Source organism: Elephas maximus, chromosome 3 (genome assembly GCF_024166365.1).
Source record: "Elephas maximus indicus isolate mEleMax1 chromosome 3, mEleMax1 primary haplotype, whole genome shotgun sequence".
Classification (NCBI taxonomy): domain Eukaryota; kingdom Metazoa; phylum Chordata; class Mammalia; order Proboscidea; family Elephantidae; genus Elephas; species Elephas maximus.
Genome location: NC_064821.1, coordinates 125,833,028 through 125,859,245, shown reverse-complemented (window position 1 = coordinate 125,859,245; position 26,218 = coordinate 125,833,028). Strand labels below are relative to the sequence as shown.

The window sequence follows — 26,218 nt, the reverse complement described above, 5'->3', positions numbered from 1 at the left end:
CCCCACAGTACGACAAACTGACAGACATGTGGAGGTGAAGCTTCACAGACACATCCAAACTCCCTGACAGACCAGACTACTGGGCTGAGGGCTGGGGACCATGGTCTCAGGGAACATCTAGCTCAAATGGCATAACATAATTTATAAGGAAAATGTTCTACATCCTACTTTGTTGAGTACTGTCTGGGGTCTTAAAAGCTTGTGAGCGGCCATATAAGATATTCCACCAGTCCGCCTCATCTGGAGCAAGGGAACATGAGGAAAACCAAAGACACCAGGGAAAGGTTAGTCCAAAGAACTAATGGACCACAACTACCACAGCCTCCACCACTCTGAGTCCAGCACAACTAGATGATGCCCAACTACCACCACCAACTGCTTTGACAGGGATCACAATAGAGGGTCCTGGACAGAGATGGGGAAAAACATGGAACAAAATTCCAACTCACAAAAAAAGACCAGACTTACTGGTCTGACGGAGACTGGAGAAACCCTGAGAGTATGGCCCATGGACACCCTTTTAACTCAGTACTGAAGTCAGTCCTGAGGTTCCCCCCTCAGCCAAAGATTAGACAGGCCCATAAAACAACAGGAGACTAAATGGGCACACCAGCCCAGGGGCAAAGGACGAGAAGGCAAAAGGGGACAGGAAAGCTGATAATGGGGAACCCAAGGCTGAGAAGGGGCGAATGTTGCTACATTGTGGGGTTGGCAACTGATGTCACAAAACAATATGTGTATTAATTGTTTAATGAGAAGCTAATTTGCTATGTAAACCTTCATCTAAAGCACAATTAAAAAAAAAAATGTCTTACCATTTGCCTCCTTGCTTCTTCAAAAGCTCGTTTCTCTTCTTCTAAACGTTGTCTCGCTTCCTTTTCAGCTTGCCTCTTTCGGTTTTCTTGTCTTTGTCTTTCCAATTCTTCAAAAGTTAGTTTCAATTTTCCAGGAGAAAATGATTCCTTTTTTGCCTCACTTTCTATTTCATCATCCTAAGAAAACATAAAAACCTATCTGTTAATCATAAGGGGAAATGCTGCTAACTAACTTAACTAAACTGCTTAGATTTGTTCCTTAAAAAAATTTACAATGACCTCGGTTTTAAAAGCTAGCAAGCAGCCGTCTAAGAGTCATCAATTGGCCCCAACCCATGTGGAGCAAAGCAGAATGAAAAACTCCAAAGGCACAAGGAAAATATTAGCCCGAGAGACAGAAAGGGCCACATAAACCAGAGACTCCATCAGCTTGAAGAACTAGATGGTGCCAGGCTACCACGAATGACCGCTCAGACAGGGAATACAACCGAGACTCCCTGATGGAACAGGAGAAAAGTGAGGTGCGGAACTCAAATTCTAGTAAAAAGATCAGACTTAATGGTCTGACTGAGACTGGAGGGACTCTAGAAGACATAGCCCCCAGACTCTCTGTTAGCCCACAACTGAAACCATTCCCGAAGCCAACTCTTCAGGCAAAGATTAGACTGGACTATAAGACATAAAATGATACTTGTGAAGACAGTGCTTCTTAGCTCAAGTAAATACCTGAGACTAAATGGGCAGCTCCTGTCTGAAGTGGAGATGAGAAGGCAAAAAGAGACAGGAGCTGGTTGAATGGACATGGGAAGTCTGGGATGAAAAGAAGGAATGTGCTGTCATATTATAGGGAGAGCATCTAGGGCCACATAACAATGTGTGTATAAATCTTTGTATGAGAAACTAACTTCAACTGTAAACTTTCACTTAAAACACAATTAGAAAAAAAAAAGGGGAGGGGGGAATTTACCATGACCAATGAAAGACACTTTGCTTCCTTCAGAGATCGTCGTTGTTCTTCATATCTTATTCTTTTATCTTCTTCATACTTAATTCTTTCTTTTTCTTCTCGTTCTTTTTCTAGATCCTCAAAATTCTTTTTTATTTTTCCAGATATTTTGTGTGATTTGACAGGTACTACTGTCACAAGTAGCGACTCATCTCCTTCCTATTTTACAAGATAGATAATTAGTACATTTCTTCTTAACCAAAATTTAGGTTTCACAGGACTTTACCTCCATCATTGGTGAATTTCATTATATTGCTATCAAGTATTATGAGAAACAAAAATTTATTTTTTACAGATTATTATTAAATATTCCTTCCTCTAAATTCATTGTATGTTAGGAGTAAATCTTACTGAAATCTATTGCTGACAAACTTCAAGGAGCATCCTATATCCTAGAATATAGTGTTAACACAACCGTTGAGGTAGCAAAACTACAGTGACAGTGCCTGAGTTTAGTTATCTGTGCTCTAATCAAGCCCACAAAAGGTAACATGCACCTGAGAGTATTCTAATTTCTAAATCAGTTTGATGGTGGATGAATGCAGTTAATTAAAACAAACCAAAAAACAGCTTCTCTATATGATTTTCCTGCCCATGCAAGCTTTTAAATACTTACTATAATTAATATTTACTGAGAAAAAGTAGTGTTTCTAAATGATTTATTAAACACTTATAAGTGAAAATCTTCAGTGTTTAATCCTGTTAAAAAATTTTAAACATTTGTTGTTTTTTTAAATTCATTTTCATTAGTTCTATTAAATAATCTGTTGTTGCCTCTGAATTTTTTTCAAAAATAAAGTGAAGAACTATATGCTCCTAAAATAAATCTGCTTCCAGTTTACGTGGCTGTAATTTTAGGTACACCATCAAATTGATTGGTTTTAATTATCTCTGTTAGATAAAAAGGAATGACCAAAATATCTGTGGTTGTCGAACATTCCTTCATGGTAGTAGATACTGCTCACAGGTACTAGTATGTGATAACCAAAACAAAAACTGTCAGGAACTCTGAGGAAGACGTCAAACGATGAAAAAGAAAACTGAATTTTTTAAATGTTAGTTTTCAACAATCTAAACTGTTAGTAACAGCTCATGAAATATAGTCTTGCCAGAGTATCTCAAACTGTGACTAATGAGACTTACCTTTCTAATGTAACCATGAAAGCAAAAGCATACTTTAAAAACACTTCAGCTATAGTGTTTGAAAGTATAAAAGTAGGATCTTGCTTTGTGAAACATTTCTTTTTTTGTTGTTATTGCTATATTTATAATTAAAAGAGTAAAATTCTTTCTTCCAATTTTTTTCTTAAATTAAAAGATAATTTGTGAATCAGATAATTTTAGGTGAATGTTTCATTAAAGGAAATTTCTGTTTACCTCTGGTGCTGATTCAGTTCCCGTATTGTTTATGTCCTCAATCTATTGAATGAGAATTTCATATCATTACATTACATTGGATTTTTGCTGGTAAACATATAATTGAAAAGTAATTTAGTTGTGACTTATAGTAATTATTCAAATTTATAATTTTTTAAATATTTTTGTTGCTCCAAATTAGCCAACTATTTTCCTTTAAATGGAGAGTGAATCTTATAATCATTTTTGTATTTTGGTATCAGTACCAATATCCAAGGAACAACATATTAAGAAAAAATTAAAATAAAGCCTACCTTTGTAATTTTGGAAATTAAATAATGGACCACACTCTTACGAGCTGTGAGCTTATGAGCAGCAATTATTAACTTAATTAGCAATTTCATCTGAGATACACCAAAACACTCCCCCATTCTCTGCCTCCGCCCCAGTAAAGGAAAACCTATCATTAATAATCAAATAATTGTCATGGTTATATTAAGTATATGGCAAAAATATAACTGATAGAATAAGTGGGCTGAAGGGTATAGGCCTTCACATGGACAGTTTAGAAAGGAAAATAATTCTGGTAGTTATAATGTTTGTTCTATATTTTAACCAGATTTAAGTTGAAAAGGCCCTCTTTCAAAAGGAGAGAGTTAAATTTGGCCATTACTCACAAGAAATGTCATTTAGGCTAAGTAGAGAGGCAGGCTAATGTACTTAACAAACTGAAAAATGAGGGAAGATTAGTGATTTAAATAAGTCAATGTTGTTTTGAGATCTCAGGGAAAGGAAACACAAGCCATGGGAATGGTTATAAAATAAAAATTCAGATTGTTTACTGTTTTAAATTTATTTTTAAAGCCAATGAAAGAGTCTGGAAGTAGTTTGTTCCTCAGCAGTCAAAGGAATTTTGTTGTACCCTGGTTCATACTAGGAACTGAGCTGGCTAAGCCCCTGCTCTCTCATCATCCTACTTTTTTCTTCTGTGTTTTCTGTCAAGGAAGAAATTATACGTCTTAATATAATACATGCTTTCTTGAAAAATATTCTGAAAGCAGATATTGAGAATGTACAGAAGAGAAGTTCTAAATTTCTTGACACCGAATTCTTTTTCTTGCCGCTATAACCTTCCTGAGTTTTTATTACCTCTATGGTAAAGACAATAAACTACACTTGGAGTTAGTGGGGGGTTTTGTTTGTTCTGCTTTCTTTTTTTGCTCGTTTTAAACCATTGCCAAAACAACAAAAGAGAAGAATTCTTTTTCCCTATTGATTTTGGTAAACAAGAGAAAAGATTAAATTTGTGTAAGAGGCCAAGGGTACCAGTATATTCAGAGAACTGAGATATTCAGAAGTTCAGTTATAGTGTTGGCTTTCAGAAGCAGTCACTGAAGAGCTGCTTCCCAATTTTCTCTTTTGCTTTATGAAAAACAAAACATCTTTCATTCCTTCCCAAATCAACTTCTTTTTTTCCCCTTTTCAACATCTCCCTCTCGCACCAATAACTTCATCTCTTTTTCTAATTTGTTGGATTGTAATCTTGCCCATCAGGGTATCCTCAAAGATAACCAAATAATACCAAACCAAGATTCTCCCCTATATGTCATTGTAACCTGTAAATTTCCATCAGTCCTTAAACTAGCCCAAGCCAGATGTGGCCCAGCCCGCATGCACAGAAGGCCCACCTGTGACCGGTAATTGACCTCAACAGAGGACACAGCAATAGATGGAACGAATCAGAAGGAAACTTATCAACCCGGCCCTATTCTGAAGTGAGTGGTACAACAAGAACCACATCACCTTCTGTTTCCTGGCTGCCTTCTAGAATTTGCCACCCAAATCACATATAAACCCCACTTCCCCATGGCTCCAGGAGTTGGATCTGAGGAACTTTCTCCCGGCTCCTTGCTCTGCACATTGCAATAAAGTTACATTCTCTTTTTCAAAGACCAGCACCCAGATTATTGACAAATCTGAGCACACCAGACAGAATTCAACTTCCCTGGTTCAGTAACATCATTGATCTTTGATTCTATCATCTAGTATATGAAATATGCCTATTTTTAATTAATTATAAGATGATAGAATCTCAGAAATGGTAATTAGAGGTTACTCCGAGACACTCCTTGACAATCTATGCCATAGTTTATTCCTCATATTCAAATATAGGAAACGCTGGTGGAATTGTGGTTAAGAGCTATGGCTACTAACCATAAAGGTCAGCAGTTTGAATACACCAGGCATTCCTTGGAAACCCTATGGGGCAGTTTTACTCTGTCCTATACGATCGCTATGAGTCTGAATTGACTCGATGGCAGTAGATTGAGGGATTCAAAGATACACTAAATTATACTAGATTTGAATGGAAAATGTACTTGATTAGGTTTTAAAATTAGACTTTATATTTTCAAGGTGAGATTATTATTAATAGTTTGTTTTGCTCTACGTACATATTTATTTAATAGGTCAAATACATCGTTAACTGGAATTCTACAGCATCCTGCCATGTAACGTGTAGGGTTACTACAAAAGTAGCTCTCAAACTTTTTTCATGACCTTATTTTGTTTCTGTCTCTCTCTGATTATTCTATATCTTCATCATATTCAAACTCACCTCTTCGAAACACAGTTTTTCTTTGAGAAACCACTGCCTACATATTCAGCTCTTGAAGTTGTGGTACATCTGAAAATCTAGAGAGTAATCAGTGCTGAAAGAGGATGCAAGACTTAAAAGAAGTAGACTAAGCCCAGGTACATACTCACTATTTGCCGCCAAACACCAGGCTGTTTATAATTTATTCCCTTGTAAAATTTCATTGTAAAAGAAATACATCTTTGATGACTAGAGGTGGCAGCAGTAAAATATATGCCATCCTTTCTTCAGATTAAAAAACCCATTGTCGTTGAGTCGATTCCGACTCATAGCGACCCTATAGGACAGAGTTGCCCCATAGAGGTTCCAAGGAGCGCCTGGTGGACTCAAACCGCCTACCTTTTCATTAGCAGCTGTAGCACTTAACCACTACATCACCAGGGATTCCTTCTTGAGATAAGGAGGTACAAAGTAATAAAATACAGGAAGTTTCCATTCTTTTCTACAGTTCACCAGGTATATGTCATCGTTTGCCACTATACAAACGGTTATCTGCAAAGTCAGGGTAAATTAATTTCTTTTGCATGCAAGTATGACATATGCTTTGATTTGATTGTCACTTTTCTTTTTAGAAACATAGTGGAAACTATTTTAGTGGAAACTAAAGGGAGCATAGCAAATAGATTTAAGGCACTTCAAAAGTAGGCAAAAAGCCAAGCACAATCTCCCAATAAAAAATTGTTTTTAAAGAGGCAGTATATTGTGAAGACCATGCTATGGTATTTGTTAAAAAGTTGCTGAGAAATGGAGGTGAAACTAAAACAGTTTGATGATTTTATCCATAAGAAATATTGGTTAGGTGAAATATTAAGTATTTATAGCACAATGACTTTATACCAGGCACTGTTCTAAGCTCTTTGAATTTATTATCTCATATAATCTCATTAACAACTCGAGTAGATAAATACCATTATTATCTCACTAAGTTAAATACACTGATCATCTCTTTCGATCTTACAATGTAGACCACGTTGCAATACATAAACAACATACTGCCATCTTTTCAACTCTACCACTACAAATAATTTAAATGTAAAACAAATAAAGGAACTTCCATGAATTTATCAGTACTTTGATTTATACAATGTAATTATGACTATTAGAAATTCAAGTTTCTATATCATTATAATCATTAATACTTTTGAGAGATGAGCTTTTTCAGGCAGTTAGATCAGAGTCTTGTGTATTTTTTAAATACTTATCAGTTTCTTGTTCTCATGCTCTGATCTAAAATGTATGGAAATTTTAAGTTTATTAAGAGGATATATAAAAACATAGTATTGATGCTTTTCTCGTTCCTCATTTATCCTGTGTGGCTGTAGGAATCAGTAATGACTATATGAAGGAAAGAGGTGTCACACATTTCTCTGACTACTATTCCCCAACTTAAAAAAAAGTTAACAAGCTAGCCATTATTAAATACAACGTGATGTAATTCATATCAAATTACTGAGTAGGAAGATGTCTTAATTATGCCTTAATATTTATTGATTGCTTGGTAAAATAGAGGGTCAGCAAAAAGAGGAAGACCACCATGAGACAGATTGACACAGTGGACTCAATGGACTCAAGCATAGCAACAATTGCGAGAATGGCGTGTTTTCGTTCTGTTGTGCATGAGGTCGCTATGAGTCGGAAACTGCTGGACGGCACCTAACAACAACAACAATCATTGATTGCTATTCAAAGACTAGCATTTTGTTAGGTGCTTGTGGATACTTTAAGGAATGTGAACAGTGTAAGAAATGTGGGCAAGATAGGTTGGTAAGTAACGAAAGTCATCTCAATATTCAATCTTAAAATAGGTAATTCTTCCCTTATCCTTCAGCATTTGATATTAAATATTTGTGCTTAAGATCTTGTTTTCAGGTTTGTTGTTGTTAGGTGCCATCGAGTCGGTTCTGACTCATAGCGACCCTACGTACAACTGAAGGAAACACCGTGGGGTCAAGCATGCGCCAATCTCAATCGTTTTCAGGTAAGCGGCTATTTAATAAGCTTCTGTTGTATTAAAATATTTTAATTAGGCAACATACTGATTAGTTTTACTTTGCACAATTAGTTTCTAAAGCAAATACCAACTTTATATTTAGTGTATACCTGCTCAGCCTTTTTTGCTAATTCACGCTGTATTTTCCTCTTCTCTAACATATCCTGCTCAATTCTGCGTTTTCGTTCCTCCTCCGTTCTCTTCCTTTGTTCCTCTTGTCTTTGTTTCTCCATTTCAGCAAATTTACCTTTAACAGTTCCTAAAAATATATGAAAAATGTTTGATATTTTGCTGTTTCCTTTTTTGCAATTTTATTTACAATGTACTCCATGAGTTTCTTACCTGTTAGCTTTGGGACGTAAGCCTTTTCTATTTTAGAAGATACATCTTCCTCATCATCAGAAGCAAGCATTTCTTTAATCTAGATGGTTAAATAAATTAATATGAACACATCTCCAAATATTAGACAAAATTATATGCAGAGCTTGAAATTAGTTTATAAGGTAAACACAGAAAATTATTTGAATTATGGTTAATATGAAATGTGGTTACTGTGAATAATAAATTAAATTAAAAATATAAAAATGAATACTTGCACAAGAATAAAATAAAATAAAATAACCTCCTGCTTTCTCCTGTTCCATTCTCTCTCTCTAATATATTGTTCTTTTCTTCTTTGCTTTTCGTCTCTAGATCTCCTTTGGTTTCTTTCTTCCCTGGCTCTCTGCATGGCTTCAAACTTATCCTTTACATCACCCTTGCCAAGTTTTGGCACATAGGTTTTTGGGATAGGTTTAGATGAAGAAAGCAGAATCTTTGTTAGAAGACAATAAAAAGAAGAAAGTTTAAAAAATAAGATAGGAAGAACTTAGGTGATGATAGATCAGAATAAGCAATATATAAGAAACACATTGAAACAGAAAACATAAGTGAGTTTGAAAGTTTTGTTTCGACCATCAGAAACTTATTAGATATTTGTAAAGCCCAAGTATGAAAAATAAAATTATGGGAAAATACCAGAGTATAAATTCTATTAATATATAGTGAAGAAGTCCAATTTGGGGATGAATCCCACAGAAGTTAAAGGTCAGTAAAATAAAATATTGAATATAAAATTTTAATTAAAAACAATTAAAAAATTTTTATGGCTCTACTCCATTATTAAAAATTAAGATTTGACCTCACTTACTTAAAAGGTACCAAGACTAATTTAGATGAAATTAGGTGGAGTTTAAACAGAGCAAAAGGTTAAAGCATAACTCATATACTGCTTTCTTGCTGTCTTCCATACCTGATATGAGCAAAACTGAAGGCCAGTCCTTCATTCCTCATTTCTGGCTAAGGTGCATCATGGTCTTTGTGCACAAGTAGTGATTTATGTTCTTACTACTGCTATACTGCCCATCTAGAGCTTCCTTAAACCAACATTAAAAATTTGCAAGACGGTTATACAATTTCAAATAGAATGAGCTTTAAGAGGAAAATTTCCAATTGGCAAGAGAGCTTCCCAAAGAAGGGAGAATCTGGTAGAAGGCTGTGGAAAAGATCTTCCACCACTTGAAATCCAAGAAAGCAAATTATTTTCATTTTTTTCTTGAAAATTAAACTGATCTCTAAAAGAAGTTTTAGTAAATAAAATTTCAGTACAGCAGAACACCAAACCATTTCTCCTAGTGATAATGGCAAACTGATTAATCTGTGGCACACAATGAGCCAGCCCATATTTTTTTATTAAAGTTTTATTGTGGTAAAAATATATATAACAAAACATTTGCCAATTCAACATTTTTTACATGTACATCCAGTGAGATTGATAGCGTCCATCATGTTGTGCAGCCAGCACCACTATCCATCTCCAAATTATTTTACCACCATGAACAGAAACTCAGTGCCCCCTATGCAATGACTCCCCTTTCCCCTTGCTTCTACCCGTGGTAACCACTAATAAATTTTGGTTTTTATAAGTTTGCCTATTCTAGATAGCCATATAAGTGGGATCATAGAATATTTGTCCTTTTGTGACTGACTTTTTCACTCAGCATAACTTTTTCAAGGTTCATCCATGTTTTGGTATGTATCAGAACACCGTTTATCTTTATGACTGAGGGATATTCTACTGTATTTATGAACCACATTTTGTTTATCCACTCATCTCTTGATGGGCATTAGGTTATTCCCACCTTTTAGCTACTGTGAGTTGCTCTGCATTTTATTACCTACTTACGGCGTGTATATTAACCATTTAAAGTGTCTTTTTGTTTGTTTATAAACTTGGGGCATCAGTAGCTGAGCTTTTCTTAATACAACTTTCAATAACGACAGACAAGAGCCAGAAGAAGACTAAGAGAAGTTTTATTGAAGCTATTGGAAGGAGTAGCTAAGAAAGATCCTCATCAGAGGGTGAAGTATCAGTTTCTTCTGTGAGTATAGATGACATCCAGTTTTTGTTTTTTTTAAATACTGAAAAACTGTACTTTATATTCTCCAGGTTGATTTACATTCCATAATATACAGTAAGGACATTAGATTGTCTCCTCCTAAAATACTACACAGCCTTTGGTGAATATCTAGCTGGAATTTATGGATATAAATAATTTCTACAACTTATCAAGATCATTTAAATTGGTACTCAAGACACTGGTCATCACATCCACCTTACTATTATTCACAAACCCAGTAATCATGCTTCCTAGATTAGAGCTCAAATGAAAATACTGACTCTGAGATCGGACTGAATTTCTCTTTTTATGTTTTATATCTTGTTTCTATGTTGTTAACTATGAACTTCTAAATACGACCCTTCCAATAGCTCTACAGTCAATCCTACATTTCCTCCACTTACTTTTTTTTTTTTTTTTAATTTTGAGACTTACCTCAGCCTTTTGGGAAATATCATTCATTTTTGCTCTATGTGGTCTTCAGGCAATTATGAAGTGTTGTATATTTTTGCACCTGAAAAAAAATTTTAGTATTTTGTAAGAATTAAAAAAAAAAAAATTGTTTTTTCTGTGAAAGTCTGCACAGCAAATTTGGTTCCCATTTAACAATTTCTATACAAACTGTTCAGTGACATTAGTTATATTTTTTACAATGTCTCAGTATTCTCTTTGTGTTCTGGTTGTTCTGCTTCCAGTACTCTGGTTTCTCTGCTCACTTATCTTCTCATCTTTGCTTTAGAGTAATTGTTGATCTTTGGGTATCATATAGGTGGTTTTTTAATGGAGCACCATACTCATGGGTAATATCCTTTATTTTGTGTGCCAATCTGTTATTTCTCTATAAGGTGACCTCAGGAGATTGTTTCAGTTCAAGGTTTAAAGAGATCTCAGAGTGAGAGTCTCAGGGAGCACTCTAGTTTCAACTGGTCCAGTAAGTCTTGACTTTTTTTTTTCCCAGTCACACATTTTTAATTTGACACTTGAAATTATAACAAGTTTAAATAGATGCAAAAGATATAATTTCTGGCATAATATAAATACTGACATTTTGGAATGAAACTCTTATATCATTCTTTTAAATGTATCCAATAGAATGTATATACCACAGCAATTTGATACTCAGCATCAGCCTTGTAAAGTACAAAGTAGCTCTTCTTTAACAGTGGGAAATTTCACATCATTTTTTTTTTCTTTCCTTGAACTTATATTTCATTCCCTTTCCTGCATAGAATTTTTTTTTAACTTTTATTGAGCTTCAAGTGAACGTTTACAAATCAAGTCAAACTGTCACATATAAGTTTATATACCCCTTACTCCATACTTCCACTTGCTCTCCCCCTGAGTCAGCCCTTCCAGTCTCTCCTTTCGTGACAATTTTCCCAGCTTCCAACTCTCTTTATCCTCCCATCCCCCATTCAGACAGGAGATGCCAACACAGTCTCAAGTGCTCACCTGATACAAATAGCTCACTCTTCATCAGCATCTTTCTCCTACCCGCTGTCCAGTCCCTTCCATGTCTGATGAGTTGTCTTCGGGAATGGTTACTGTCCTGGGCCGAGAGAAGGTTTGGGGACCATGACCGCCGGGATTCCTCTAGTCTCAGTCAGACCATTAAGTCTGGTCTTTTTGTGAGAATTTGGGGTCTGCATCCCACTGATCTCCTGCTCCCTCAGGGGTTCTCTGTTGTGCTCCCTGTCAAGGCAGTCATCAGTTGTGGCCGGGCACCAACTAGTTCTTCTGGTTTCAGGATGATGTAAGTCTCTGGTTCATGTGGCCCCTTCTGTCTCTTGGGCTCATAGTTATCGTGTGACCTTGGTGTTCTTCATTCTCCTTTGATCCAGGTGGGTTGAGACCAATTGATGCATCTTAGATGGCTGCTTGTTAGCATTTAAGACCCCAGACGCCACATTTCAAAGTGGGATGCAGAATGTTTTCATAATAGAATTATTTTGCCAATTGACTTAGAAGTCCCCTTAAACCATGGTCCCCAAACCCCCACCCTTGCTCCGCTGACCTTTAAAGCATTCATTTTATCCCAGAAACTTCTTTGCTTTTGGTCCAGTCCAGTTGAGCTGACCTTCCATGTATTGAGTGTTGTCCTTCCCATCACCTAAACCAGTTCTTATCTACTAACTAATCAGTAAAAAACCCTCCCCCCCCGTAACCACAAAAGTATGTGTTCTTCTCAGTTTATACTATTTCTCAAGATCTTATAATAGTGTGGTCTTATACAATATTTGTCCTTTTGCCTCTGACTAATTTCACTCAGCATAATGCCTTCCAGGTTCCTCCATGTTATGAAATGTTTCACAGATTCTTCACTGTTCTTTATCGACGCATAGTATTCCATTGTGTGAATATACCACAATTTATTTATCCATTCATCCGTTGATGGACACCTTGGTTGCTTCCAGCTTTTTGCTATTGTAAACAGAGCTGCAATAAACATGGGTGTGCATATATCTGTTTGTGTGAAGGCTCTTATTTTTCTAGAGTATATTCCGAGGAGTGGGATTTCTGGGTTGTATGGTAGTTCTATTTCTAACTGTTTAAGATAACGCCAGATAGATTTCCAAAGTGGTTGCACCATTTTACATTCCCACCAGCAGTGTATAAGAGTTCCAATCTCTCCGCAGCCTCTCCAACATTTATTATTTTGTGTTTTTTGGATTAATGCCAGCCTTGTTGGAGTGAGATGGAATCTCATCGTAGTTTTAATTTGCATTTCTCTAATGACTAATGTCCAAGAGCATTTTCTCATGTATCTGTTAGCTGCCTGAATATCTTCTTTAGTGAAGTGCATGTTCATATCCTTTGCCCACTTCTTGATTGGGTTGTTTGTCTTTTTGTGATTGAGTTTTGACAGAATCATATAGATTTTATAGATCAGGCACTGGTTGGAGATGTCATAGCTGAAAATTCTTTCCCAGTCTGTAGGTGGTCTTTTTACTCTTTTGGTGAAGTCTTTAGATGAGCATAGGTGTTTGATTTTTAGGAGCTCCCAGTTATCTGGTTTCTCTTCGTCATTTTTGGGAATGTTTTGTATTCTGTTTATGCCTTCTATTAGGGCTTCTAATGTTGTCCCTATTTTTTCTTCCATGATCTTTATCGTTTTAGTCTTTATGTTTAGGTCTTTGATCCACTTGGAGTTAGTTTTTGTGCATGGTGTGAGGTATGGGTCCTGTTTCATTCTTTTGAAAATGGATATCCAGTTATGCCAGCACCATTTGTTAAAAAGACTATCTTTTCCCCAATTAACTGACACTGGGCCTTTGTCAAATATCAGCTGCTCATATGTGGACGGATTTATATCTGGGTTCTCAATTCTGTTCCATTGGTCTATGTGCCTGTTGTTGTACCAGTACCAGGCTGTTTTGACTACTGTGGCTGTATAATAGATTCTGAAATCAGGTAGAGTGAGGCCTCCCACTTTCTTCTTCTTTTTCAGTAATGCTTCACTTATCCGAGGCTTCTTTTCCTTCCATATGAAGTTGGTGATTTGTTTCTCCATCACATTAAAAAATGAGATTGGAATTTGGATCGGAAGTGCATTGTATGTATAGACGGCTTTTGGTACAATAGACATTTTTACTATGTTAAGTCTTCCTATCCATGAGCAAGGTATGTTTTTCCACTTAAGTAGGTCCTTTTTAGTTTCTTATGTACTTTGTAGTTTTATTTGTATAGGTCTTTTACATCTTTGGTAAGATTTATTCCTAAGTATTTTATCTTCTTGGTGGCTACTGTGAATGGTATTGATTTGGTTATTTCCTCTTCGATGTTCTTTTTGTTGATGTAGAGGAATCCAAGTGATTTTTGTATGTTTATCTTATAACCTGAGACTCTGCCAAACTCTTCTATTAGTTTCAGTAGTTTTCTGGAGGATTCCTTAGGGTTTTCTGTGTATAAGATCATGTCATCTGCAAACAGAGATAATTTTACTTCCTCCTTGCCAATCCAGATGCCCTTTATTTCTTTGTCTAGCCTAATTGCTCTGGCTAGGACTTCTAGCACAATGTTGAATAAGAGCGGTGATAAAGGGCATCCTTGTCTGGTTCCCGTTCTCAAGGGAAATGCTTTCAGGCTCTCTCCATTTAGAGTGATGTTGGCTGTTGGCTTTGTATAGACGCCCTTTATTATGTTGAGGAATTTTCCTTCAATTCCTATTTTGGTGAGAGTTTTTATCATAAATGAGTGTTGGACTTTGTCAAATGCCTTTTCTGCATCAATTGATAAGATCGTGTGGTTTTTGTCTTTTGTTTTATTTATATGGGGGATTACATTAATGGTTTTTCTAATATTAAACCAGCCTTGCATACCTGGCATAAATCCCACTTGGTCATGGTGGATTATTTTTCTGATATGCTGTTGAATTCTATTGGCTAGAATTTTGTTGAGGATTTTCGCATCTATGTTCATGAGGGATATAGGTCTGTAATTTTCTTTTTTTGTAATGTCTTTACCTGGTTTTGGTATCAGGGAAATGGTGGCTTCATAGAATGAGTTAGGTAGTATTCTGTCATTTTCTATGCTTTGAAATACCTTTAGTAGTAGTGGTGTTAACTCTTCTCTGAAAGTTTCGTAGAACTCTGCAGTAAAGCCATCCGGGCCAGGGCTTTTTTTTTGTTGGGAGTTTTTTGATTACCGTTTCAATCTCTTTTTTTGTTATGGGTCTATTTAGTTGTTCTACTTCTGATTGTGTTAGTTTAGGTAGGTAGTGTTTTTCCAGGAATTCATCCATTTCTTCTAGGTTTGCAAATTTGTTAGAGTACAATTTTTCATAATAATCTAATATGATTCTTTTAATTTCAGTTGGGTCTGTTGTGATGTGGCCCATCTTGTTTCTTATTTGGGTTATTTGTTTCCTTTCCTGTATTTCTTTATTCAGTCTGGCCAATGGTTTATCAATTTTGTTAATTTTTTCAAAGAACCAGCTTTTGGCTTTGTTAATTCTTTCGATTGTTTTTCTGTTCTCTAATTCATTTAGTTCAGCTCTAATTTTTATTATTTGTTTTCTTCTGGTGCCTGATGGATTCTTTTGTTGCTCACTTTCTATTTTTTCAAGTTGTAGGGACAGTTCTCTGATTTTGGCTCTTTCTTCCTTTTGTATGTGTGCATTTATTGATATAAATTGGCCTCTGAGCACTGCTTTTGCTGTGTCCCAGAGGTTTTGATAGGAAGTGTTTTCATTCTCGTTGCATTCTGTGAATTTCCTTATTCCCTCCTTAATGTCTTCTATAACCCAGTCTTTTTTCAGGAGGGTATTGTTCAGTTTCCAAGTATTTGATTTCTTTTCCCTAATTTTTCTGTTATTGATTTCCACTTTTATGGCCTTGTGGTCTGAGAAGATGCTTTGTAATATTTCGATGTTTTGGATTCTGCAAAGGTTTGTTTTATGACCTAATATGTGGTCTATTCTAGAGAATGTTCCATGTGTGCTAGAAAAAAAAGTATACTTTGCAGCAGTTGGGTGGAGAGTTCTGTATAAGTCAATGAGATCAAGTTGGTTGATTGTTATAATTAGGTCTTCCATGTCTCTATTGAGCTTCTTACTGGATGTCCTGTCCTCCGAAAGTGGTGTGTTGAAGTCTCCTACTATAATTGTGGAGGTGTCTACCTCACTTTTCAGTTCTGTTAAAATTTGATTTATGTATCTTGCAGCCCTATCATTGGGTGCATAAATATTTAATATGGTTATATCTTCCTGGTCAATTGTCCCTTTTATCATTATGTAGTGTCCTTCTTTATCCTTTGTGGTGGATTTAACTTTAAAGTCTATTTTGTCAGAAATTAATATTGCTACTCCTGCTCTTTTTTGCTTATTGTTTGCTTGATATATTTTTTTCCATCCTTTGAGTTTTAGTTTGTGTCTCTAAGTCTAAGGTGTATCTCTTGTAGGCAGCATATAGACGGATCATGTTTCTTTATCCAGTCTGAGACTCTCTGTCTCTTTATTGGTGCATTTAGTCCATTTACATTCAGCGTAATTATAGATAAGTATGTGTTTAGTGTTGTCATTTTGATGCCTTTTTATGTGTGTTGTTGACAATTTCATTTTTCCACTTACTTTTTTGTGCTGAGACATTTTTCTTTGTAAACTGTGTGTTCCTCATTTTCATAGTATTTGCCTTTATGTTTGCTGAGTCGTTACATTTTTCTTGGTTTTTATTTTGAGTTATGGAGTTGTTATACCTCTTTGTGGTTACCTTAATCTTTACCCCTATTTTTCTAAGTAAAAACCTAACTTGTATAGTCCAATATCACCTTGTATCCCTCTGCATATGGCAGTTCTATGCCACCTGTATTTAGTCCCTCTTTTTGATTATTGTGATCTTTTACATATTGGCTTCAATGATTCCCTGTTTTGAGCTTTTTTTTTTTTTTAATTAATCTTAATTTGTTTTTGTGATTTCCCTATTTGAGTTGATATCAGGATATTCTGTTCTGTGACCTTGTGTTGTGCTGGTATCTGATATTATTGGTTTTCTGACTAATTTCCTTCAGTATTTCTTGTAGCTTTGGTTTGGTTTTTGCAAATTCTCTAAGCTTGTGTTTATCTGTAAATATCTTAATTTCACCTTCATATTTCAGAGAGAGTTTTGCTGGATATATGATCTTTGGCTGGCAGTTTTTCTCCTTCAGTGCTCTGTATATGTCATCCCATTGCCTTCTTGCCTGCATGGTTTCTGCTGAGTAGTCTGAACTTATTCTTATTGATTCTCCCTTGTAGGAGACCTTTCTTTTATCCCTGGCTGCTTTTAAATTTTTCTCTTTATATTTGGTTTTGGCAAGTTTGATGACAATATGTCTTGGTGTTTTTCTTTTTGGATCAATCTTAAATGGGGCTCAATGAGCATCTTGGATAGATATCCTTTCGTCTTTCATGAGGTCAGGGAACTTTTCTGTCAGCAGATCTTCAACTATTCTCTCTGTGTTTTCTGTTATCCCTCCCTGTTCTGGGACTCCAATCACACGCAAGTTATCCTTCTTGATAGAGTCCCACATGATTCTTAGGGTTTCTTCATTTTTTTTAATTCTTCTATCTGATTTTTTTTCAGCTATGTTGGTGTTAATTCCCTGGTCCTCCAGATGTCCCAGTCTGCATTCTAATTGCTCGAGTCTGCTCCTCTGACATCCTATTGTGTTGTCTAATTCTGTAATTTTACTGTTAATCTTTTGGATTTCTGAATGCTGTCTCTCTATGGATTCTTGCAACTTATTAATTTTTCCACTATGTTCTTGAATAATCTTTTTGAGTTCTTCAACTCTTTTATCAGTGTGTTCCTTGGCTTTTTCTGCAGATTGCCTTATTTCATTTCTGAGGTCAGCCCTGATGTCTTGAAGCATTCTGTAAATTAGTTTTTTATATTCTGTATCTGATAATTCCAGGATTGTATCTTCATTTGGGAAAGATTTTGATTCTTTTATTTGGGGGGTTGTAGAAGCAGTCATGGTCTGCTTCTTTATATGGTTTGATATCGACTGCTGTCTCTGAGCCATCACTAAGATATTGTAGTGATTTATTCTATATTTGCTCACTGAGTCTTATCTTGTTTTGTTTTCTTTCAATATACGTGGATGGGCTACTAGATTGTGCTGTCTTGATTGTTGTAGCCCTTGACTTACTTATGACCTATTACCAGCTGGTTTGGGCTGTTACCAGATATCTATGCTTGAGTCCATTCACTATTCTTGAGTAGAATCTGATTTTGGGTCAAGTGTGTGATGCACCCTGTCACCTATCCACCTTGAGAAGTAGTGGTGATAGTTGTGTGCACCAGATTCTAGTAGCAGCTGGGGTTCACACTCCAGAGGGGGCAGGATGCTGACAGGCTTCCCCCAAGTGTCAGTGAGGTAGGTGTGTCTCTATTCCTAAAGCACCTTGGTGGGTGGGCTCTGCAGCTGTACCTTAGGCCCCCAATGCAAGTATCTCTACAGATTGGCAGGTGTCATCCTCCTTAGACCCCTAAGGCAGGAGGCTAGGTGGTCTGGGGGGAGCTTCAGCCCTCAGTTCCTTGTTGTGGGTCAGTGAGGGCTCTGTTGAATACGCAGAGATATCAGACCTGGGAAACTTGTCTTTCCAGTATATCTGCTAAAAAAAAATGCAGTCAGATCCCTATCAGAAATGCCTTTGCATTATAATAGCCACCTTGTTCCCTGTAGGGATGAAAGCCCGAGACTGTGGATCACATATGCTTGGCTGGAGCTGGTTCTGTGTTTTTAGTCCAATTAGGGAAGGATTTTTGGTCCCCGGGTTTTTTGTGGTTGCTTCTCTAAGGAAAAGAAAAGCCGCGGAGCCGTTCTCCCTCTGGATCAGGAAATTCCAATGTTAATGAAGCCGCCTGGGAAGGGGAGGGGAGTGTTCAGAAAAACAGGAGAGAGTAGCACCCCAGAATATAGACAAAGTTACTTATCTCGCTTGGGATGACTGTTTTATCTGAGATTCCCAAGGGGCGCGTCACCTGTGTGTGCTGGCTGGGTAGAGATTGCCCCCGAGGGTTAGGCCCGCGTCCTGTACTTGCACTGTCTCAGAAGCCGCGGTCAGTTCCTCCGCTGCCAGTCCAAAGCCCAGCATCAAGTTTCCCCAGCTGGGATGCCGCACTCCTGGCTCCAAAAACAGTCGCTGCCTCCCGGTGACTTCTCCTCCCACCAGCCGCATGGCCGCGCCGTCTGTGCGGACCGGCTGGGCCCCCCCCAGATCAGTTCAGGGGGCTGGGCCTGCGCCCCGTTTGCACCGTCACAGGATGTGGTGCTCAGCTCCCCTGCGCCCAGTCCAAAGCCCCGTGCCAAGGTTCCCTGGCTGGGACGCTGCACTCCCAGCTCCAAAACCAGTCGCTGCCTCCCGGCGACTTCTCCTCCTGCCAGCCGCGTCGCCGCACCGCCCGCGATGACCGGCTGGGCCCCCTCCCTAGGTCAGTTCAGGGGGGTAGGTCTGCACCTCGTGTTTGCACCGTCACAGGATGCTGTGCTCAGCTCCCCTGCATCCAGTCCAAAGCCCGGCACCAAGGTTACCTGACTGGGACTCTGGCTCCAGGCTCCGAAAACAGTCGCTGCTTCCCCGTAGTTGTTCGTTCTCGGTCTCTGTCACTCAGGTCAACTCTTTAAATCTGTGTTTGTTGGTCAGGGTTCGTAGATTGTCATGTATGTGATCGATTCAGTTATTTTTCCAAGTTTTTGTTGCAAGAGGGATCCGAGGTAGCATCTACCTAGTCAGCCATCTTGGCCCCCTCCTCCAAGTCTTGACTTTTTAAGAATTTGAGTTCTGTTCCTCATTTTTCTCCTGCTCTTTTAGGGTCAGTCTACTGTGGCCCTGATCAGAATTGTCAGTAGTGGTAGTCTGGCACCATCTAGTTCTTCTGGCCTCAGGGTAGATGAGCCCATGGCTTGTGTAGGCTATCAGCCCTGTAGACTAATTTCTTCTCTGGGACTTTGGTTTCCTTTATAAGACTTTTCAATAGCTTAATTTTTACTATTTTAGTAGATATCATAATATGCTATGTATTCTTGTAATTAGAAAAGGATATTAATTACTCTTCAAAAAATACTAACAAATGCCAAGCAAATAATAAATTATTACAATATTTAGATGATTTTCAATTCCTTTTCCCAGGATTCAGGGTGTAGAAAGTACAAGGCTTATGGTGTTAAAAGATCTCTTTAGGGTATGGCCAAGAATAACTTGGTGAAGATATCATGTGCACTTAAAAAGTTTGCGTATTCTGTGACTATTGGGTTAAATTCTAACTAGATCAAAGTGATTGATGGTAGTATTTGGATCTTCTATGTCTTTACTAATTTTAATCTCTTTGGTTTGTTTTTTTGGCTAACTCTTCTATCATTCTCTAACTTTAATTCTGTCATTTTTGTTTCATGTAATTTCAAACTTCTTTAAGGTCATACATATTAATATTGCCATGTCTTCCTGAAGAATTGACCCTTTCATCTATATTAACTTTCCCTCTTCTTATCTCACTGTCCTGAAGCCTACTTTATCCGATATTAATATAGCCACACCAGCTTCCTTACGTTAACACAGTGCATGGAATGTCACTTTCTATCCATTTGCTTTCAATCTATCTGTATCCCTATATGGAAAGTGTATTTCTTGGGTACAGCAACATAATTGGACCTTGTTTTAAAAAAAAAAAAAATCAATTCTGATAATGTCTGTCCTTAGATATTAATAGATAGATGCAGTGTTTAGTCAATTAATATTTAATGTAATTATTGGTCTCATTGGATTTGGGGCTACCATTTTAATATTTGTTTTTTGTTTGTCTACTTTTTTGGTTGTTATTGCTCCTCTATACTCTTTTCCTGCCTAGCTTTGGATTAATTGAATAATTTTTAGAATTTTATCTATTGGCTATTAAAGAAAAAAAAACTTCAAAACAACTCTGTTGAGGTATAATTGATACACAATAAATGCACTTATTTAAAGTGTTCAAATTGATAAGTTCTGACATATGTATGTACTCATAACACCTTCACCACAATCATACCATAAATATATATAGCACCCCCACAAGTTTCTTTTGGGAGTGCTGTATATATTTATTACCTTAATATATATACCTCCCTCCTATCTCCTTGCCTCCCCCACAATCCCAGGTAGACAAGCTTTCTATCACTGTAGATTAATTTACATTTCCTAGAATTTCATATAAATGGAATCATACAGCATATATTCTATTGTCTGGCTTGTTTCACTCAGCATAATTATTCTGAAAAATAGATTCATCCATTTGGTTGCATATACCAACAGTTAATTCATTTATTAATGAATAATATTCCATTATAGAATATACTACAATATATTACCATATTTTATGCAAATAACGCAACCTTCTACATTTGGTTGCCAACCACATTTTCACAAGTTCCGCTATGCCAATTTTTTTTCACATGTCGCTGTAAAAAAATTAGCACAGTGTGCTTACAAAAATACCTTGCAGGGGAGGATGCAGCTGGCAAACAAATGTAGAAGGTGTACATTATTTGCATTAAAATACCGTAACCATTCATGTACTGGTAGACATTTGAGTTCTGTTGCTTTACAGTAATTGTTGCCCTTTTGGTCTCTTATTTTTCTAGTTATTGTCTATTACAAACAAAACTGCTATGAATATTCATGTACAATTAGTTGTACAGGCAGTCCCTGGATTACGAATGAGTTCTATTGGTAAATCTGTCTCAAGTCAAATTCTTACGTAAGTCAGAGCAGTTAGGTACGGTTCATATCTAATGTCAGTTTGTATGTAGCGTACTTTTCTACGCATAAAAACTTCCAGATACACTAAAACAGATACACAGAAAAACTTTAAAGAAACACTTCCAGATACACTAAAACATCTTTAAATGATGATACAGTAATGTTTTGATGTGCATCACAAAGTACTGTTTGTTTGTTATTACAAGCCATTGTATGTACCTCAGATTTTTAATACAATAGGTTTTATGGGGTTGGTTTGTAACTACATGTTATATGTAAATCGGACATTCATAACCCGGGGACTGCCTGGATAGATATATGCTTTTATTTTTCTGGATAAGTAAAGTATAATGGCTGGGCCTTATGGTAGATGTATGTTTCACTTTTTAAGAAATTTCCACCCAGTTTTCTAAGTGGTTGGACGATTTTACATTTCCACCAGTAGTGTCCCAGAGTTATACTTTCTCTACATCTTCACTAACCAGTTGGTATGGTCAGTCTTGTAAACTTTAGACATTGTAAAGGTGTGTAGAGGTATCACATTGTGGTTTTAATTTATATTTACCTAATGAGAAGTATTCCCTCCTCATTAGTTTTCTAGAAGAGCTTGTATAGAGTTGGTATTATTTCTTCCTTAATTTATATTTACCTAAGGCTTGGTGGTGCAGTGGTTTAATTGCTCAGCTACTAACCAAAAGGTCAGCGGTTTGAACCAACCAGCAACTTCACAGGAGAAAAGATGTGGCAGTCTTCTTCCTAAATATTACAGCCTTGGAAACCTTATGGGGCAGTTCTACTCTGTCCTACAGGGTCACTATAAGTCAGAATGGACTTGATGGCAACAGGTTTTTTGGGTTTTGAATGACAAATGATATTGAGCATCTTTTCATGTGTTTATTTGCTAGTTGTAAATTTTCTTTGGTGAAGTGTACAAATTTTTTGCCCATTTTATTACTGGGTTATTTGTTTTGTAATTGAACTTTGAAATACCCTATGTACCCTGGATAAAAGTCCTTTATCAGATGTGTGATTTGCAAAGATTTTCTCTCAGTATGTGGCTTGTCTTTTCATTCTCTTAACAGTGTCTTTTGAATAGCAGTTTATTGCTAGTATATAGACGTACAATTTATTTTTGTATACTGATCTTATATCTTGCAACCCTGCTAAAGTAACTTATTAATTCTATTAACTTTTTTATAGAGTCCATCAGTTTTTCTACATAGACTATTGTGTAAACTGTGAGAATAGTTTTACTTCTTCCTTTCCAATTTGTATGCCTTTTATTTCTTTTTTCTGGCCTAACTGTACTAGCTAGAACGTCCAATACAGCATTAAAGAGAAGTGGTAAGAGTAGACATCTTGGCTATGTTCCTGATCTTAGAGGAAAAACATTCGATCTTTCACCACTAATTATGATGGTAGCTGTAGGTTTTTCGTAGATACCCTTATTAGATTAAGTCTCTTTCTATTTTTAGTTTTTCTGGAGTAATTATCAGGAATGGATGTTGGAATCATGCTTTTTCTGTATCTACTGAGGTAATCATATGGGCTTGTTTAGTTTGTTAATATAGTGTATTACATTAACTGATTTTCAAATGTTAAATCAACCTTACATTCCTGGGATAAACCCCAGTTGGTCATGATGCAATATTCTTTTAACAGATTGTTGAATTTGATTTGATAAAATTTTGGTAAGAAGTTTTGCATCTGTGTTCCTGAGGGATATAGGCCTATAGTTTTCTTGCAGTGTCTACTTGTGATATCACAGTAATGTTCCTCTCATAGAATGAGTTAAGAAGTATTCCCTCCTCATTAGTTTTCTGGAAGAGCTTGTATAGAGTTGGTATTATTTCTTCCTTAAATGTCTGCAAGAATTCCCCGGTGAAGTCATTGGGGGCTTTAGTTTTCTTTGTGGAAAGGAGACAATATGATAGAGTAGGTGGGAAATGAATCCATGTAAGTTACTAAATAGGTCCTAACATTTGTTGTTTAGTGGGTCTGTGAGTGCTATAATCAGCTAACTAAATAAAAGCAGGTCATGCATGGATGAGAGTGTGTCATGAACCAAGGATTATAAGTAATCTATGTGCCTCCTATAAGAATAACAAATAGCTCTAGTTGTGTTCTCTTAACTATTAGGTATTTCTTCTTGTATAACCAACAAAACATATCTTTCATTTTCATAGCTTCTTAAATCTTATTTTTATTCATTCTTGTTATCACCTAAATTTTAATAGTCAAGATTAATGTTTCTTGCAAATTTTCTCATGTATTACATCACTATTTCCACTGCCCCCATACTGATGCAAGCCTTTAACACTTCATACTTGGATTGCCACAATTTATTAGTCATACCTAAACCCAAATTCTAGCTCTGTTGTTTCTGAGTTTTGATTTGGTGAGATAACGTATGTGAAAACCTCTAGAATAATACCGAACATTGTTGTTGTTGTTACGTGCCATCTAGTCAGTTTTAGCTCATAGCAACCCTATGTACAATTGAACAAAACACTGCCAGGTCCTGCCTATCCTCATAATCATTGCTATGTTTGAGCCCATTTTCGCAGCCACTGTATCAATCCATCTCACTGACGGTCTTCCTCTTTTTCACTGACCCTCTACCAAGCATGATGTCCTTCTCCAGTCCCTGCTGATAACCTGTCCAAAGTATGTGAGACAAAGTCTCACCATCCTTGCTTTTAAGTAGCATTCTGGCTGTACTTCTTCTAACACAGATTTGTTCATTTTTCTGGTAGCCCATGGTATATTCAATATTCTTCGCAACACCATATTTCAAAGGCACCAATTCTTCTTCAGTCTTCCTTGTTCATTGCCCAGCTTTCACATGCATATGATGCAATTGAAAATACCATGACTTGGGTCAGGCGCACCTTAGTCCTCAAAGTGACATCTTTGCTTTTTCACATTTTAAAGAGGTCTTTGGCAGCAGATTTGCCCAATGCAATCCATCATTTGATTTCCTGACTGCCACTTCCATGGGCATTGATCGTGGATCTAAGTAAAAGAAAATCCTTGACAACTTCAGTCTTTTCTCCATTTATCATGATGTTGCTTATTGGTCCAGTTTTAAGAACTTTTGTTTTCCTTATGTTGAAGTGTAATCTATACTGAAGGCTATAGTCGTTGATCTTCATTAGTAAGTGCTTCAAGTCCTCTTCGTTTTCAGCAAGCAAGACTGTGTCATCTAAATATAGCAGGTTGTCAATTAGTCTTCCTCCAATCCTGATGCCACATTCGTCTTCATATAGTCCGGCTTCTTGGATTATTTGCTCAGCGTACAGAATGAATAAGTATGGTGAAAGGATACAACCATGACACATACCTTTTCTGATTTTAATACACAGTATCCCCTTGTTCTGCTCAAATGACTATCTCTTGGTCTATGTACAGGTTCCTCATGAGTACAATTAAGTGTTCTGGAATTCCTATTCTTTGTAATGTCCATAATTTGTTATGATCCACACAGTCAAATGCCTTTGCACAGTCAATAAAACACAGGTAAACATCTTTCTGATATTATCTGTTTTCAGCCAAGATTCATCTGACATTAGCAATGATATTCCTCCTTTCACATCCTCTTCTGAATCCGACTTGAGTTTCTGGCAATTCCCTGTTGATGAACTGCTGTAACCATTTTTGAATTATCTGAGTACTTAACATTCTGAGGTACTAATAATTTTGATTAATTTCATTACTCTTGGTCTCCCTGACTATAATTTACCCTCTTCATAAAACCTACATTTCCATACCAGTAAGCATATAAACACGTATAACTTGTGTATTTTTAAAAAGAGTAATACCAAAGGGTATGAGAAGAACCTGAGTAATCTCACATGGAATCATAGGGACTGATAATTTTAGCTGAATTAATTGGCCAGAAGGAAACTTAAGAAGCCTCCACCACCACTACCAGCTTCCCCCTCCCTACCCCCACCACCAATGAAATGAACAGAAAATTGAGTGGCTTGGTGACAGTGAAGAATTAGCCTGTCAAGGGTAGTCCTGGAGAATAAATGAATCAGCTAACACTCTTAATTTAATTTTTCAAATCCTCAAATTATATCTTGGCTTATTTATAGATTCAGAATAAAATAAGATTAATTTTTTAAATATACAATGAGTAAAACCACTTAAAATAGTTTTTTAAAGGTCATTCTAGTATTCTGTTCATTTTCAAAGTCAGTAAAAATTTGAACTGTATTAGCCTTAACTATTTTTGGTTAAAATATAAGCAAGCAATTAGAACTTATAACTGCTGACAGTTTATTCTGTTCTGCCATTTGAGGATAAAAAATTGTAGCAAAATAAGTCATGACCATTTTCTATTTGGTGGTTTATTAGCTTTTTGTATTCTGGAATTACTTTTAAGATGTAGATTGCAACACTTAGGATTCTTACTCTTAAACAGTTTTATGTTGGAGGAAAAAAAATCAAAAATCAAGAGAATAAATATTCACAAGATTGCTTTGTGGATAATTAAGAAGAGACGTGACTCTTCCTGGAATAAACAGTTTAGCTAGCTCAATGGTCTATCTATGTTAAACTAAATTTAAAGGTATGAATTTGACTCCATTTGGCCTATGAACTGCACTCCAAAGAACTCTTTTCCACAGTCATTGATTGTATTGTCAGCCTAAATCCACTATTTTGAAAGTGCATCCTTTGATGACAATGTGAATAAAATTAATGACAATGTTAATCTAAGCTAACATTTATTGAGCCTT

The 26,218-nt window shown here is 36.4% G+C and overlaps 1 protein-coding gene across 3 annotated transcripts in view; it reads right to left on the bottom strand.

Annotated features, from left to right (window-relative positions):
* NEXN (nexilin F-actin binding protein) overlaps window positions 1-26,218 on the bottom strand; it is a 64,647-nt gene that overhangs the window by 24,561 nt on the left and 13,868 nt on the right. For 2 of the 3 annotated variants that reach the window (XM_049875606.1, XM_049875607.1), the window contains exons 2-7: window positions 10,697-10,775; window positions 8,166-8,244; window positions 7,934-8,082; window positions 3,199-3,240; window positions 1,783-1,980; window positions 816-992 (exon numbers count right to left, since the gene is read on the bottom strand). In XM_049875606.1, coding sequence (XP_049731563.1) covers window positions 816-992; window positions 1,783-1,980; window positions 3,199-3,240; window positions 7,934-8,082; window positions 8,166-8,244; window positions 10,697-10,723 — 672 coding nt within the window. In that variant the 5' untranslated portion in view covers window positions 10,724-10,775. The remainder of the gene's footprint in view (window positions 1-815; window positions 993-1,782; window positions 1,981-3,198; window positions 3,241-7,933; window positions 8,083-8,165; window positions 8,245-10,696; window positions 10,776-26,218) is intronic. The other variant, XM_049875608.1, reaches the window with a different exon arrangement.